We start from the raw sequence: 17,481 nt of genomic DNA, 5'->3' as shown, positions 1-17,481 counted from the left end.
GGTGCAATCTCAGAAATCTACTCAAACCAATAGAGTGGGATCGGGAAGGGGGAAACGGATTATTCGGGAGGGAATCGGGGGAATTGGTTCCGGAATAAGCGGCGGAGAGGAGCGTGACACGCGGAAACTTAAGTGCGAAGGTAAGAATGGCGCGTGGGGGCAGGACGCACTTCGGCTCCTTATGTCCTCTTCTTGGTGATGGAGACGGGAAGATTGGCAGTACCTCAAGATAAATAGTGAAGGAAAGGGGAAGTTCGCGGCCTTATTAAGTAATCCTTTTGCTTGTATCTTGTGCCGTGAAGGCGTGAAGGGATAGGGATTTATGCTGGAGAGTCGATTTTTTGGGTATTTAGTTGGAGGAATAAAGATAAACAGCAAGCGGTGGAATACAATATATTGAATTTTGGATTTTATCATTAAAGAATGGATAGCCAGAGGGAATAAGTTTCCTTTCCACTGCAGTTATATCATCCGGGCTCATTGGGATCCTTGCACGATATAATTCTTAGTATCGCTCGCTATTTTATTTTTTTATGAATGAAAATAATCCTTACTCTTTATTCTATCCCAAATTTGCAACTTTTTACCATAAAATATTGTAAATTAAAAACCGATACCGTCCAACTTTACTAGATATATGTGCCGTCCAACTCGTCCGGCCTGGAGGCATAAACAACGAAAGAAAATAAGCTAATCTAGGAAAAAGTTTCTTACTCTTATAGATAGCTACAGATATTGATCAAGTAAGATGCGATGCGGAGAGAATGGAGGTGGATGCCTCCATCAAATGGTACAGGATCAGGATTACCGATGTGGGTACACTGAACAGAAGAAGGGCCGCCATCCCAATGGCCAAGCTAGGCCTGGTGTTCATCAGAAGGGTCTGCAGCAGGCCCAGCACCTCGCACACATCGGAGTCGTAGCTCGTGTAGTACCGCTTCTCCCACTCCATCCAGTTGGACGGCGGCTCGTAGTTCGTCTCCGCCATCCTCATCTCGTGGATCTTCTTCCGCAGCAGTATCATATCCTCGTCGACGAGGCGGCCCTCGAAACCCGAACCGTAGGGTTCTTTCTTATGGGCAAATCCAACCGTGTTTCCCTTCCTCGGAAGGCGGAGGAGACTCGCACGCCGGCGAGGCAAACCGGCCGGAAATTGCGAAGGGGAAGAGATGATGGAAGTCGCCATATTAGCTTAGCTTCAAAGAAAGAAAGAGCGGAGGAGACGATGATAGGGGGGCTGGTCGAGTCGGGCGTCTATATAGGCGTGGGTGGCACTCGGAAACTTAGGAGCGGGGGGAAAGCGTGTGGGGGCCTCGTGGCGGTCAAGTGGCACGTCGCGACGACGACGCCCCCCTGGTGGTATCCGATGAGGGCATTGACAGGTGGCCGTACAATCGATTGGTCGCGGATGGTTTTTTTTTTTTTTTTTGGATTTTTTTATAAATATACTTCTAAATATAAAAAAAAAAAAGAATGTTCTATCAAAATTGATATTTACATGTATGCCTTTGTAAAACAGTGTTATTGTACAAATGCCCATAATATAACGATTGTTCTAACGGTGTTAAGAAAAATTATATTTATATTAATTAAAAATAAAATAAAATTTTAAAATTATGTTATTGTTCTTTTTTTTCTACTATCGGAATCGCGATCTATTTGCATGTCTACCCATTAAAAGTATTTTAGTCATTTTAATTTGAAACCGTTAATCTTTTAACGCTATTAGATAGCATGGGTACATATGCAAAAACAAAAATAAATAAGTATTTTATTAGGGTATACATACAAATATTAATTTTGGAAAAGTAATCATACAAAATTTGATATTTAGAAAGATATTCATATAATATTTTTATTTATTTATTTATTTTTTTTTGAAAGTGGATGTACTGTTTCGTTTCCGTTGTTAAAAGGGGCAATTTAATGGGGTGCCCCTTCTTGCCATATCTCAATGACTAGCTGACAAGGCAGCAATTTTTTGCGTCAATGGCCATCCAACCTAACGGTGACATGAAAAGCAGAGCCTATCCCCCCCCCCCCCCCCCCCCCCCCCCCCCCCCAAAAAAAAAAAAAAATCACAACATTATCTGAATTATTAAAAAATATTATTTATTGATTTTTATCTTGATAGAATGATCCTGTGAATAATTTTTTATAGCCGAATCAATCCAGTATGTTTGATACATTTTTTTATTACATTTTGATTTATATATTCCCGACTTAGTAATAAAATTTTAATAAATCTTTATATATATTGAAAACTATTAGATTTTTTTTTAATTTTTTGCAGGTTTTATTTTTTTTGTTACCATGGATTTACTTACTCTATAATAGTTTAATAAATCTAATTTTACTTAAAAAACTAATGATACCAAATATTTTTAATGATAGCAGACTTCATTCCATTTTAATTATTCTTTTCTCTTTTATATTTATCTTGAAATAATATAGATATAAATGTTTTAGAAGTTTGTATTCTTTATTTTAATATAGATATAAATGTTTCAGAAGTTTCCATTTCTTTAATCACTGCCCAATTTAGTGATGAAAACTTCGTTTTCAGGAACATGCATTCAAGATAACTTATAACTATGAGACGATGCTCATAACCACTTTTTTTTAGTACAACGGCTGCTAATACTACTTTAATGAATGTGTAGCCAGTAGAATCAAAAAAAAGAAAATAACAAAGCAGATGTGGCCAGAGGATCGCTCCGAAGTGTTGGGCGGCAGCCTAATAGGCGGCCATGTTCGTTTCTCGGTACATATGCGTGACTCGAAAAGCGCTAGTCTTCCACCATCCATCGGATATCACAAAATAGAGGATCTCCATCCTCCCTCTGCCCCTCACCCCATATCCAATCGATCACCGTCACAGAATTCTCTTTTAGGATGATATGCTTAGCTCTCAATACCCGCCTTGCATAGGTAAGGCCCTCTCCTAAGCTACTCTGAACTCTGCTCCTACAGCTGTCGATTTGGCAATGCTTCGCTCCTCAGCAGCAATTAGCCTAGAGTCATGACTCTGGATCACAAAACTCACACTTGCTCCGTCTCCATCATCGGAAGCGCTACCATCGAAGTTCACATTGATATAGCCGGAAGGTGGAGGCTCTCAAGGGACATGGATAAACATGGAAGATATCCATAATAGCATCTGAATTGCATGTATGCTTCGTGTATAGCATATCCCAAATATCACCTGTAGCTTGTAGGTATGCAATGGTCCCCGCAAGTTCTGATGGATTGCACCGATTTAAGACTCGCCATGAAAGACTACAAGTTTACAAACAAAAACAATGATTACTACGATAAACAACTTGTAGATTTCAGACAAAAAATAAACTAGCTTCTAACTAATCTACTAAGCAATAAAGAGCCACGTAATGGAGTAATAGCCTCCAAATGATGAGGAGCCAAATTAGGAGCAGAAACCAAGATTTGTGATCCTCTGTGCTTTCCCTAATTTGAGAAGATACTATATAGGTAAATTGTGGGCCACTTATTCCTAAAATATCCTCCAAATATGGAAACCCTAATCATGAGTTGCCCAACATGTCCAACGAATTAAAATTAAGTAAATTCCTCTAGTCTATGTATACATGCGTGCACACTAGAGAATAACCTCACATCAACTCATAATTAGTTAAGATGCATCCCAAGAGAATGGATGATGAAGCCTCCATCAAATGCATCAAGATTACCGTTGCGGGTAAACCTAACAAGTGCCTTCATCCCAATACCTAAGCTGGGCCTAGCGTTCATCAAAAAGTTCTGCAATTTCCAATTGGATGGTGGCTCATAATTTATCTCTCACGGAAGCAGGTAAAGTTTTAAGGTATAAAGCCGGCAAAAGAAAGGTTTTCAAAGTTCAAAAAGAGACGTTGCTTGCACTCCACATTTTATACCCAATAGCTTGTGGGGCGGCGGACAATGGCTGGCCGGTTTCAATTCACCTAGTGGAGTTTTAGCGTCCGGAATACCACTCGGACATATGAATATGCCTCCTTTTATTATTATTATTATTTTTTTGCACATGGATGCCATCCCAAAATTAATATTTACATATATATCCTTATAAAATATTTATTTTTCTATTCTGCCTTTTTTATCCATATTTTTGCATATGTATCCACGCCATCTAACGTCATTAAAAACTTAACGCTTTTAAATTAAAATGACTAAAATACCCTTAATGGATAGATGTATAAACACAAATATTTATAAGACGACTGTGATGGAAGATAAAAAAGTAATTTTAAAATTTTATTTTATTTTCAATTAAAATAAATATGGTTTTTATTAACTGTGTTAGAAGAACCATTATATTAGGAATATTTATGCAAAAATAGTGTTTTATGAGGGTATAGAAATAAAAATAAATTTTAAGAGGATATTCACCCAAATTTGAATTTTTAAAAGGGTATCAATGCAAAAAACTGTTTTTTATTCTATGGTATTGGTTGTGAAGCGGGCACCAAGATTTAAATAGTGCTATAATTTTGTTATAGTGATACCACATTGAAATTACTTATGGCCAGAATAAATGGATGCACAGCCGTTATATTCCAAATCAAGAAACAAAATATAATTATTGTACTAATTATTATTTATTATTACAATAAAGTATGATAAATATAAAAATAGCAATGTTATTTTCTCAAACCATTGTTTGCTAAATGAAAATGTTTTTCTCAATGTATAAATATTTGATTTTCAAAACTTAACATGATCTATGCGAATAATATAGAGATTAAATAAGGTTATTTCCATTATAGAAGGATTATTATGATAGAACCATAGCCAGAGAATGATTGTATTTGAATATTTGTCATGAACGTATGATGTAATGAATCTATTCCAAAACTATTATAACAACATTTGTGGCATTCAAATGGTGATTATTTTAAACTGTAGTGTGTGATGTATATCATCTCCTAGCAAGCTCCTAGTCACCGCCTTTCCATTTCATAATGATTTGTTTTGTTATTTTATTTTTGGTATATCAGCGCCTCACATACACCAGGTATGAGTGCAGCCCATAAAGTCAAAAAAAAAGAAAAAGCTACATCGAAGGCGGCACTGAGGCATGGATGTTCCAAACAAAATCTCCGGAGTGGCGAGCCACAACGGGCTACCCATGTCTTCCGATAGGTTAACAGTACGGCTGACTGAAAGGCATTTTTTATGATTTGTTTTGTTTGATTTGGTTTTGTTGGGCGTAAAAAATCCCTTAGCTTCTTGAGGCCAATCCATTAGCCTGAGGCCTCCACTTACCCTAAACTAGGTTGGATAATTAGTTCATGTTTGATTTGAATAAAATGCCTTGATATCGTTTATATTTATCTTCCCTACTAAATGGGAATATGTAATAGTGACACTGCAGGTCACCTACTCAGTTTTACATACCTTCTAGATATGTTTTTTTAGCAGTACTTGTGGATTGACTCCACATTTTGTTCTGCTCTAGAAAACTAAACTTGAGAAAATGTAGTAGTGGAATTGGCCAGTAGTCACCAACCGACCATCACATATTCTAGATATGTTTTCTTAGCAATTATTGCGGATTGACTCCACATTTTATTCTGTTCTAGAAAACTAAACTTGGCAGTCACAAACATAGGATGGGTACAAAATTTTCTTTCTAAGTTGAATTATAACTACAAATCGCACTGCTCACTTCGCGACTTTGTTATCCCCTGCCTCCCTTCTCGGCCAGCTTCTTTCCCGCTCCCTTGCATTCTTTCTTCCTCTTGTAGCTCTCATTATTGGCAGTGATTCAACTTGTTTCACTTTGGCTTTGCTGGCCACTTAAAATGATTTAATGGTCAAGTTTTAATATTTTTGGGGGTTGGATTTAGATAAGAACTGACCGGTTGTGGGGTGTTCCCCAATTTCCATGGAAGTATAGTGGAAATAAGCCTTGTTAATGAATTTGCGTTAGTTGATACAATTCTTTCTTTTTAATTGAATGACTTGATATTAATTGTACATAATTCCGCTATTAAATGCGGGCATTTAATAGCAACAGAGGCAACTCTGATTGAAAGAATATTGTTAACACTTAAAAATTCTTAAAATGGTGTTAATTATATTTTGCTCGAGAAAATTTAACTAAAATCTACAAAATTGGAATATATATAAGCTATTTATATCTGCCTTCCATACAATATGGTACTTCTCACTCCACAGAGGCATGTTTTGTATCAATTTGCACTAATGCTAATTAACCTTTTAGATGATCAATGGTTGGTAAATCCTTAATCATTTACATGCACTCGATCAAGAATATCCTTTATAGAATCCATCAAGTATAACGTAACAACGAGCTCCGATGTGGAGACGTTCCGTCTCACCATCACCTTAACTGTCATGTTCGGCCTAGTCAACATTGGATCAATTTGCAGCAACCCTAGTATCCCACAATTATTGGATTAAAAGAATGTAGGATGGTATTAGTATTGCTTCAATTCGATCGCCGAACCTTGCCAATTAGCTTGTTGTGGCCATTAGGCCCTAATGTGATCACCCTAATGATATATAAGTTTACAGAAGAACAGTAAAAGCACAACATCTATCAGTCGATCAGTAAAAGTACAGCATCCATCAGATGATCATTGTTTTCTTGGCATTGCAAAATCATAGCCCAGCAATCACTGATTTGTAAGTGCTAGCATAATAAATTGAAAGACGATACAAGAGAGAAGACTCTATAAAGTTAGAGAGGAGTTAAGAGTCTCATTCTTTGGAAGGATTAAGCATCGTCAGTCTCATAAGTGATTCCTGACAAGCTTTGCAACACAAAATGGCCAAAATGACCCAGCAGCTACGGAGACATTTAAGCATACTTTTAGCTTCACAAGCCTGAGATCAGGTTAGTTATTCAACCAATTACACCTTCACAAATGATAGTATCAGGCTCCATATTTAGGTGCCTTCCAGAGTTTAAATGCCACTTCATGCAGGAATCTGTCTGCAAGTATAGCAAGATTTCCACCATGCTGCAGGATAAAAAGAAACATGTCACATTGTCTTATAATGGTGATTAATTGTTCAGGAAGCCAAGATTGAATTATGGTTTCCTACAGCACAGTTCTAACTTTAGATGCACCTAGTTACAAACAAGTATCAGTAACCATCTTCAGTCAAAAGCTCTAGATCATCTCCTGCAAGAGATGGGATTAGAATCGAACACTTCCCATCTTCACTACAAGACCAACAACTTCATAGCACAATCTTTATGCAGCAGCATGTGGTATTATTTTAAGAGTGCATTGCCTCCATAATGAAGTAAACAAGTTCTCAGAAAGGGAATTTCAAAGAGTGCTCGAATAAAAGAATACAGTGGGGCAAGCCTGGGGAAGCAGCACATCAAAACCAAAGCATGGGAATACATTTCTTGTGTGTGACAAACTTTTTCTGGAGGGTATATTACATGAAACAGAAGGTGATTCAACTAACATATACCTCCTCCAAAAGATCATCATAAATAAGAGAGTCCTTCAAATCAAGTTAGCAAATAGATTATTAATTGTATACTATTAGCAATAGGGGCGACTAAGGATGCCACATTTTCCATTTAAGCAAAACGGTCTCCACATAGGCAATCCCATGCTCGTGCCCTGTGGATTAAGTCTCAAACAACAACACAATATTTGTAACATGGATTAAGGTGGGTCCCCAGCTTACATATCTATTTCAGAAGAGCAGTGTGGTCACTGTATACACCACTGCACTTGAGAAATCTCAGCCACCTTCTCGCATGGACATGAGAAAGTGCTTAAGAATTGGAACTAGTTAAAAGTTTGTAAATAACTATCTACGAGTCTGAATATCTCTATGTCAATAGGTGAAATATACATCAGTAAGGACATAGAAAGGTTCATTATGTCAGCATTGTTTTTTCTTTTCTAACATTATTTTTATCCATGACCAATAGTTTCTGATATCAACATTCAAAACCTGAAATATGCTATAGTTTTCTTCTTAAATGAAAAAAAAAAAGAAAAAAACATAAGTCACATAAACATGGACAGAACCAAGTGTACCACAGCCTCAATCACAGTATACTGTGTTATGTCTTGCTAAATGGAAGACCTATCATCATGATTTTCTAAAGTGATTTATCCTTATTGAAGCTATAAGAAGACAAGTAAACAAAAGTTTACAAATTTTCAGCTCAATTAATATGGCACGCACTAATGCTAAGTGCACTACAAAGAACGCATACCTCTCTGAATTCTTTGAAGGAGAATTCCCTAACCATATCCCAGCGGGTTACTCTCTCTTGCCACTGAGCAATTAGCATTGGATGGTGATGCCTGCAGAGCACACTTTCGTTGGTCAGCCACATATCACCCTACTATACTCAGACTGTGATTGCATTACCTTACCTGATGTCATTTAACGTATTTCCTCCTTTCATGGTGTAACTTTGACGAGGGTGGAGAAAAGATAGATCAGAATTTGTTTCTGTTCCAGGGGTCCAAATAAATGGATAATGATCCTCCCTAGCAGAAACAGTGCCATAGCTCAATATGATTGAGAAATGTAGGCGAGAACTGATATCTAATCCTGGCTCTGTTGCTTGCATAATTCCACCTACGAGCTTGTTAAGCCAATCAACACCAGTGTCACTGACCATCTTTTCTTTTGGATCTTTTGATCTTTCACTAGTTTTGATGTGCAAAATCAGTAGATCAAACTCGCTTTTTTCTAGAACTCTCCCTCCCAAAAAGCCTAGAAGCTTCAGCAATTCAGATGCTATAGCAAATTCTTCAGGAATTTCTTGAAAGTGGTTATTAGAGGGATCACATTGTGTGATCAACTCATCAATTTCTAGAACACTGAAACCAAGCTCTCTAGCGAAAGATTTAACATTCGGGCAAACAGTAATTATAGCAGCTCTCAAACCCATAAACCTGAAGTTAAATAACAAGTTTAATCAACAAAAGTAATATAAATAATATAGTTTTCATCAATTCAGTGAAACAAGAAAACATTATTGCACCTCTGTGATATTGTTGATATGGAAGATTCCTTTAGATTCGCATCAGCATCTGTTTCATAATGCTGTCCATTCTAAAAGACCAGGAATACATGTGACAAAGCATATGTCAAGTGTTATGTCATTTAGTTATTCTTACACAAAATGTACAGCAACTTTACAAGGAAAGTGATCTCACCCTTGCTGTATAGAAATCATACGCATCCAATAATTGTGCTAATTCTCTAACCATTCTGTCATTTTCACATTCTGAAATTTAAAACCAAGAAAATCTCACAGAAAGAAAAGGGAAAAAAAGAAAAAGAAAAAAAGAGTCAAAACACTTCATCCTGCTATTCAGCTAAAAGAAATTTGCTTTCTAAACAACCATTGAGATTTAAACAACAGATTCCTGATGAGGAAAAACAGATATTAGGCTCCTTTTTATTATCCCTACTTTAATGAAACAGACAAAAAGCCTTTTAGGAAGATAAACCGAATCAGTAAAGTGCTCAATGAACAACCGTTCAGGTATATACTCAAGAGATCTAGTCTTGGTTATTCATACTGAATTTTAAATAGAATTCCAGTGGTATAACTTAGCATAGCACCTATAATAAATACTGTTTCCTACAAGGTTGATACACAAAAGGTTGTTTGGAAAGGTTATTTCATCTCAGCAATAAGGTGCTTTAGTAAATTCATGTCATTGCCTGTGCCTCTAAGATAAAGTTGCAATAACTTTTCCCGGAAAATATGGCATGAATTTTCAAAGTAGTTCTGCAGAAAGATGGTATAAGGAACAAGAGTAATGAGTTCTAAATCTCACGAGGTTGGTGACAGTCTGCAATAGAGCTCCCTCCTATCTTACAACGTGGTAATGAGAAATGACAAACTAATATTTCTGTTCTTTCATTCAAGTAGCTGCAGCCCGCATGGCAGAACCTTCTATGCTCACAAGATGAAATTGAGCCCAAACTAGTAAAAACATTGAAATGCAACATAACAAGACATAACAAAGAAGCAAAACAGGATTTAAGAATAAGAACACAATTATGGTCACATCCTAACTTATACCACTTCTAATGATAACTATCTATTAACAACTATCAGTTTGATATGGTAGTGGTACTTCTAGACTGTTAACACCGCTGATGCTGGTCCCAAGCCTAGATCATAAAGGTGGAGGGTCGATGTTACATTGATAGTCAATCAATTAAGGCATATCAAAATATGACATGGGTCCAATTTTTGTATTTGTGAATGTTAGAACAACAGAAGAATCCCTTGGAAGTTGGAAGGAATGCCTGGCATACAAGGATTATAAATAGTTGGGCATGTCATAGTGGTGATATAGAAAAGATTAATAATAAGCTGTTGCTAGTAGGTGACATCAAGAAGAGGTACACCCTTATCAAGTTGGAACTTCTAATGAAGGTTGGCAGGTTTAAGGGCAGTCTAATCAAGCAATCACAAGAAAAAAGTCATCGACAAACTTCTGATAAAATGGTAGATATCTGATTTTTCCATATGAAACCTTAAGCCAAGAAAATTGAAAAGACAGACAAGACTCCTCATTTCAAATTAGTTATGAAGGCACCGGTTCCGTGATCGAATATGCATCGCATCATAGTAATGACCATGCTGTCAAACAAAAGCAGAAACTATGCAGCTTGCAAAAATGGAGGAGCCAAATATGCCATGAGGGTATTTAGTGCAGATAAATCTGGCTGCCACCACCACACTACTGATTTCCCCAATCAAAGCACAAAGAGATTCTTAATATCACAAATGCGCAGAAATATGTGCGTGGAAAGCATGGAGATGGCTGCACATTCACCTTATAAATTCTTCACATGCAACCAATAAAATGGTCGTCCCAAACAACAAACATGGCAATAAGCACATGAATGGGGGCTACCTTGGCAATAAAAGAAAAGGCCTCCTCACAATCAATGACTTGTTCCTGTGTAACTAGACATAACAATAGTCAAATGGTATAAAGCAATTTAAGGTGAAAATAGCCCATAATTTACATAATGAAGATGTCCCCCTTCTTACTTTCCTCTTCAAATAAAAACCAGACGGTAGCCATTCTTAATTTATATCATTCCAAAAAGAATGAAGGATGTTTTCCACTTGTGAGAAAACAAGGTAGAAGTCATCACTCTTTGGGTTTGGGCAAAACCTCTCCTCTTTCATTTCTTCAATAGCTTCAGACCGTGAGAGATCACCTTTAATTCATTGTCTACCATGACATGCAGATATTAGTTCATTGTAAGTAAATTGGCACCTTAAAGCTCGGATCTGTACCAACAGCTTCATATTTTCCTAATGTGTAGCCAGCATGCAACTATCAAGCTCTTAGAAAGTTTCTCCACATAAACAACAATCAAGATATATCTCTAACGATTGATGTTGAGGGGGCATGCGGCATGCCTTTAACAAACTATTTATGGAAACCAACACTCTACTATCTCTTGTCAAGAGTAAAATCTCTTCCATTTATTCTCCAAATCTGAAGAGCAGCTATTGCGACATTTCAAATCTTCCAAAGTAACAGTAGTCAGTTCTCCACAGAAATCACGCTCCCTCCTCCATAGAGGCCCTTTAGAAAACCAAATTTTAAATGCTGTCCTATTCAAGATCATTGTGGCACCATTTTTACTTTTTAGGTAAGCAGTACCTTCTTCATTAATCGCAAGATTAAAAAGGAAACTTCAGTTTCTTCTCGCCATTCAGAAAAACAAATAATCTCTCATTAAAACCCAATATCAAGGTGCATGCCCATCCTCGCGCCGCCCCCCACTCCCCCAACCCCTCCGGGAAAAAAAAAAATGAAGCATAGCAACCATACTTAACTAAAGATCCAAACTTTATCCCAGAAAACGAATTACCGTCAGTTAGGGAGACAATTAAGAAGAACAACAGAAGGGAATGAAAAAGATACCACCGGGAGGGGGAGTTCGGAGGGAAAGAAAGCCACAGGAGGCCCGAGAGGCGAAGGAGTGGAGATGGACGTGCGAGGGCGAGAGCAGAGAAGCGCGGCCGTCCCCATATATCACCAGCGCCCGGCTCGGCTTGTCGGCCATCTCTTTCTCTCTCGAATCAACCCTCTTTGGATGCACTCAGAGCTCTGTAATAAAGAATCCAGTCAGGAGATCATCAGAACAGACCAGAAAACATCGAAATTCCAGATAAAACAGAAACAAACGCAATCTCGATTAAGCATTTAAAGATAGATAGCCAAAGAGACGAGACGAGATCCAATTACCTCACAGGGATTAGCTAGCCGTTGGAGAGCTCGAGCGGAGGTGTTGGTGATGGTGGCGGTGGCGGAGGTTCAAGGTGATGGTGATGAGCGGATTCCAAGCCCATGTCGCCTCACATAAAGTCGACAAACGATGATAAAAGTTCGATGGAGGGTCCTGAACTCCGGATCATGTAGAGGGCCCTCCATATTGCGCCACGTCATCCATATCAGAATCTCAAAGGAACAAACCAGAACTAACGGAGAGAGACCTTTGGAGTCGAGCGCATCGGATCCACCACCGCTGCTGCGGCGACGGCGGCCGCAGAGACCGTGGATCGAGGACCAGTTGAAGAAAAGCGCGGGAGATGGACCCTCTCACCGCCACGAGTTCAAGCTCGAAGGAAAGGAGGGGGGCGGAGGAAGGAGCCATGGGTGCTATAAGCAGTGTCGGCCACCTCCCAGGCTCTCAATCTTTTCATTGCATTATTAATGTTTGTTATTTTTAATAATTTATATTATAATGGATTTGTTAGAATGTTATGCTATAGATAATGAACATTATTTTCATTTTACCTTCTATTAAATAAGATGATATTTTTAAAGTTGAATTTTTATCTGAGAATTACCTCAATCGTACAGTAGAAGATTAATCTTCTCTTATCTCATAAAATATCAAGGGAAGGATTATATTATTATTTTTCATTTTTCATTGTTGCCATGATTTTTTAATATAACATCTATTATTTCCACCTCCATTCTTTGCTTGAATCCATTCTTTGGGTGTGGAGAAGACTTCTTTTTTTTCTTCTTTTTTTTTTAGATCTCTCAATTGATGTACAAAGATTAATTATTTCAACTTATTCAATATGTAAAATCTCTAATCTAACATACCTGAGAAGTGTTCGCTATCTAATTGGTACTTCTTTCATAAATAACCAGAATTTTTTTTGGTTGCTTTAAATCTTGATAAGTTGCTCTGATGAAAATGATGAAATCGTTTGAACATAATAAATAGTTGATAGGTGGGCACCTTGTTCCTATCTTCATTCCGGCTCAAAGTAGATTACTTTTCTTTTTTATTGATGAGAGCTATATATCCTATGCTTATGAGAAATTAATATCATAAAAGGGAGTTTTCTTGCTACGGAAAAGTTCATATATATTCCAATTCATACTTAAATTAATTTTGGCTCATTTTTTAAGATTGTCAAGCTCTACTGAATTAGGCTCATGTTTGGCTCAACTAAAAATAAAGCTTGATTGAACTTTAAATAATAGTAAACAAATCCAACTCGGCCTCAAAATCAAGCTTGAAGTTAATTTTGGGTGAAGGTTGATCAAACTCAAGCTTAATCAAGCTCGGCTTGGATTACACACCTATGTCCCCATGATGCATTATAGGAGGCTTTTAATAGAATTTTTGCTTGTCTATATAGACTATGTCTAGAGATATTTTGTAGGCTGCAAAGATAACTAATAGTAAATTATCTGCAAGTCCTCGACCAAGCTTTGCATAACAGATTTTATCAACTTTACTTCATATGAATTATGCCAAGGGAAAAAATCATTAAAGAGAGTAATAATAAAGTGCTTAAATTCCGAAGCTAACAACTTCAACTTTTGATGGATTATGTCAGAACAGATTTTCTGTATGTCTCTAATTAAATAATAAATTATTAATAATTTTTTGAAAAGCATGCTTCCTGTGAATTCCCAGCTTTAGCTAAATCAAGTGCTAAATTAGTCCATAGCTTTTTTTTGGTACAAAAATTTCTCCCTAGCTTGCTGGGTTACGATTATTCAGTGTCCGTAGCAGCGCTTTCCTACTTCCGACGGCGCTCTGAGGGCCTAAGGCCCGCGATGGAATGGCTTGGATATCTTGATTCCGGCCCATCTATTAGAAGGCATATCTATACCTCGAGCAGCCCAAGCCCGAAGGGCTGTCCCAGTCCTACTCGAATTCCTAGTCTCCCAACCGTCCGACTCGAATTCCAATTCTCCCAAACCTAGACCGCCGTATCCCCTATAAAAACCCTCTCGAACCCTCGCCCCCGATTCCCTCCAGAGAAACAAACCAGCGGGAGGAACCTCGGCGGCGAAGGAGCGAGCGGCGACCGCGTTCCCCGACATCGAGATCCCACTTATCCCCACCGCGCATCAGCATCCTACGGCGGCGAAGCCATGGCAGAGACACTCGTCTTCAAGGGCACGATGCGGGGCCACTCGGACGTGGTGACGGCGATCGCCACCCCGTTGGACAACTCCGACATGATCGTCTCCTCCTCCCGCGACAAGTCCGTTCTCGTCTGGAACCTCACGAAGGACTCCCCCGTTGCCGTCGCCGGCGACTCCGCCGGCGCCTCTTACGGCGTCCCCCGCCGGCGCCTCACCGGCCACTCCCACTTCGTCGAGGACGTGGTCCTGTCCTCCGACGGCCAGTTCGCCCTCTCCGGTTCCTGGGACGGCGAGCTCCGCCTCTGGGACCTCGCCACCGGCGCCACCACCCGCCGCTTCGTCGGCCACAGCAAGGACGTCCTCTCGGTCGCCTTCTCCGTCGACAACCGGCAGATCGTGTCTGCCTCCCGCGACCGCACCATCAAGCTCTGGAACACCCTCGGCGAGTGCAAGTTCACCATCCAGGACGCCGATGCTCACACCAACTGGGTCAGCTGCGTCCGCTTCAGCCCCAACACCCACCAGCCCACCATCGTCTCCGGCTCCTGGGACCGCACCGTCAAGGTCTGGAACCTCACCAACTGCAAGCTCCACTGCACCCTCACAGGCCACGGCGGCTACGTGAACGCCGTCGCCATCAGCCCCGACGGGTCCCTCTGCGCCGGTGGCGGCAAGGACGGAGTCGCGCTGCTCTGGGACTTGGCGGAGGGGAAGAGGCTCTACTCGCTCGACGCCGGGGCCATCATTCATGCTCTCTGCTTCAACCCCAGCAGGTACTGGCTCTGCGCCGCTACCCAGGACGGCGTCAAGATCTGGGACCTCGAGAGCAAGTCCATCGTCCAGGATCTGAGGCCAGAGACGCCCACCAGCAAGAACCAGGTGCCGTATCGCATCGATCCTTTCTCATCATTTTTTTGTTATAATGGATTTAAAGTTTTGTTTTTTAAAAGTTTTTGGTGCACAAAATTTGGATTTTTATAGTTTACCTCCTCTCTTTATATGGTCTTGCTCTATACATTGTTGTTATGTTTGGATCTATTAGGGGCTGTGAGGCTCATGGGTCTTGTTATGGGCAGTTATTGTTATTGTTAGCACAATATTAGATTGCATGAATCAGATATTACTTTGGCAGCAGCACATGTATGATCTGCAGGACTCTGGTTGTTGACATGATTTTCATATCTGAGCATGGTAGGGATATTTTCATATCTCAACAATGATTTTTGGCATGTTTCCATCAAGACCAAGTTCAACATAATTGTTCTTAAAGTGCTTTTGTAAATTAAATTAAGCTCTCAGTGGCAATATTAATTTGCTAGATTCCATGTATGGGAAAATTCTGTTCCTTTCTTACATAATATCTGTTCAATTACTTTTCATGCCTGCGATACATTGTTTTAAGGTAGAATAGTGGTTGCTTTCTGAACAAGAAAAGGAGTCTAGAATGGTTGCAGACCATTTTCCAAATGCTTTCTTGTATACCGGCATATTTTCATGCATGCTAGGTATGGTTAAAGTTCAAATTTTTTTCCATGAGGTAGGAATTCCTGTTTCTGCATGTCCACTGTGGCGAAAATGGTTAGTAGATTAGTTGAATGATTTGGTGTTGGAGCCAGGAAACATATTTAGTTTGAAGTATCTATTGGCATGGCATTTTCTTTCATATGATGCAAGTTCAGGCTAGACAGAGCACCTGTGGAAAAATGTTGCTTGTAAATATAATTAAATCCATAGTGTCCTTGTAGCTGTTCTCATGTATTTGGATTTACACTGGTGATACACTCTTTGCCATCTTATCAAGGTTCTTATCTCAGCTAATATGGTATCAAAATGTCTTCTGGGATTTTTTTATTTGTTGTTGTAGGAATTTTAAATAATATTTCAATTATTAATTATTCAAATCAGCTGCTAAACATGGAAGTTAATCTCTGTTTACCATATTAACCGACATCAAGTAAATCTTGTTCCTATAATATCGGCCAACATTTCCAAGCACCCTCCGAGATGGCCGAGATCTTGGCAATTGAAAACTAGTAGACTGATGGATGCAGAGTAGATGTTTTCTACCCTTTTACTTTTTTGTTGAATAATCTGTTGTTCTATCTACATGTACCTAAATGCTTGTCTGAGAAAAAGCTTGGCTCCTCTTTCTACATTTGCAGATGCTGTACTGCACGAGCTTGAACTGGAGCTCTGATGGAAGCACACTGTTTACTGGCTACACTGATGGTGTTATCAGGGTCTGGGGCATTTCTCGTTATTAGAAGCTAGCAGTTATGTTAGGGGTTTTGGTCACATATTAGCAGTTGTTAGAAGTTAATATTAGAAGCGAGCTTACTACAGCAGTTTTGTCTGGGGCATTTATTTATTTATTTGAAATGTTCTTTAAATGGGATGAGTTGTCTAGTTAATTTGGATTTATGGACGATGATTTTAGCATGTAGGCTATGTTTTTGGAATTTCAAGATCATTCTTGGCTCTGCCTACAACATCCTTATTTCTCTTCAATAGAGTGGCGTTTAAGTTCACATTGTAGAGGTGCTTTCATGGTAATGTTTTAATTTGGTTGTTCATAGTTGCTGGTTTAATTCTTGTGGAATCTTTGATTGTCTCATATGCGTACCACTTCTGTGCATCTAATAGCAGTGTTAATCTTTTCATGCCCGAGGACCAGTTTTTGCTGTGAAAATCATACAAAGTGGTAATTATCATGAAAATCTGCTATTTGCATTTATTTAGCCCTCAGGCTATTCAGTGAAGCAGTGCACTGGGGTAATTCTAAGCCCTTCTTTTTTTTTTTTTTTTTTTTTGCTAAAACCGATGATTCATACTATTCGGGTACGAATGCACCTAGAAGAGTCAGCATACAAAATCTCCCGGATAGCACCAGGTAAATCACCCTCACCGACCCATAGTGAGCCGCCTGAGTGGCACGCAACAAACGCCGCCACCCAGTCTGCCGCACCATTGGCCTCCCGATATACATGCCCAGCTCGAAAGAGTACCCCCTCCCTCACCATCAACCAAATATCCCGGAGCAGTGGGTGAACTGCCCTATCGCTAT

At 39.2% G+C, this 17,481-nt stretch overlaps 3 protein-coding genes across 3 annotated transcripts; 1 reads left to right on the top strand and 2 right to left on the bottom strand.

Annotated features, from left to right (window-relative positions):
• Window positions 1-599: 599 nt before the first annotated feature.
• On the bottom strand, window positions 600-1,258 carry LOC103719004. The gene has a single exon (XM_008808046.4). It carries the CDS (start codon window positions 1,184-1,186, stop codon window positions 740-742), a length of 447 nt encoding a protein of 148 aa, XP_008806268.1. The 5' UTR covers window positions 1,187-1,258; the 3' UTR covers window positions 600-739.
• A 5,330-nt stretch (window positions 1,259-6,588) lies between these two features.
• LOC103719003 lies at window positions 6,589-12,660 on the bottom strand. Its single transcript, XM_008808045.3, has 7 exons — window positions 12,264-12,660; window positions 11,940-12,125; window positions 9,189-9,259; window positions 9,014-9,084; window positions 8,397-8,924; window positions 8,234-8,324; window positions 6,589-7,004 (listed from the first exon to the last, which is right to left on the bottom strand). Exons 2-7 carry the CDS (start codon window positions 12,079-12,081, stop codon window positions 6,918-6,920), a joined length of 990 nt encoding a protein of 329 aa, XP_008806267.1. The 5' UTR covers window positions 12,082-12,125; window positions 12,264-12,660; the 3' UTR covers window positions 6,589-6,917.
• Window positions 12,661-14,183: 1,523 nt separating this feature from the next.
• On the top strand, window positions 14,184-16,992 carry LOC103719002 (guanine nucleotide-binding protein subunit beta-like protein A). The gene is made up of 2 exons (XM_039130148.1): window positions 14,184-15,296; window positions 16,580-16,992. Exons 1-2 carry the CDS (start codon window positions 14,424-14,426, stop codon window positions 16,679-16,681), a joined length of 975 nt encoding a protein of 324 aa, XP_038986076.1. The 5' UTR covers window positions 14,184-14,423; the 3' UTR covers window positions 16,682-16,992.
• The last annotated feature ends 489 nt before the right edge of the window (window positions 16,993-17,481 follow it).

The sequence above is a fragment of the Phoenix dactylifera genome, chromosome 9 (genome assembly GCF_009389715.1).
Source record: "Phoenix dactylifera cultivar Barhee BC4 chromosome 9, palm_55x_up_171113_PBpolish2nd_filt_p, whole genome shotgun sequence".
Taxonomy (NCBI): Eukaryota; Viridiplantae; Streptophyta; class Magnoliopsida; order Arecales; family Arecaceae; genus Phoenix; species Phoenix dactylifera.
The sequence above is the reverse complement of the archived record's forward strand: the minus strand, read 5'-3'. Positions and strand labels throughout refer to the sequence as shown.

Coding starts and splice junctions, on each gene's coding strand:
- LOC103719002 (XM_039130148.1), top strand. CDS start 14,424: ATGGCAGAGACACTCGTCTTCAAGGGCACGATGCGGGGCCACTCGGAC. Junction 15,297..16,579: donor CGCCCACCAGCAAGAACCAG/GTGCCGTATCGC, acceptor CTACATTTGCAG/ATGCTGTACTGCACGAGCTT.
- LOC103719003 (XM_008808045.3), bottom strand. CDS start 12,081: ATGGCCGACAAGCCGAGCCGGGCGCTGGTGATATATGGGGACGGCCGC. Junction 8,925..9,013: donor ATATCAACAATATCACAGAG/GTGCAATAATGT, acceptor ATTTAACTTCAG/GTTTATGGGTTTGAGAGCTG. Junction 7,005..8,233: donor CCTTCAAAGAATTCAGAGAG/GTATGCGTTCTT, acceptor TTTATCCTGCAG/CATGGTGGAAATCTTGCTAT.
- LOC103719004 (XM_008808046.4), bottom strand. CDS start 1,186: ATGGCGACTTCCATCATCTCTTCCCCTTCGCAATTTCCGGCCGGTTTG.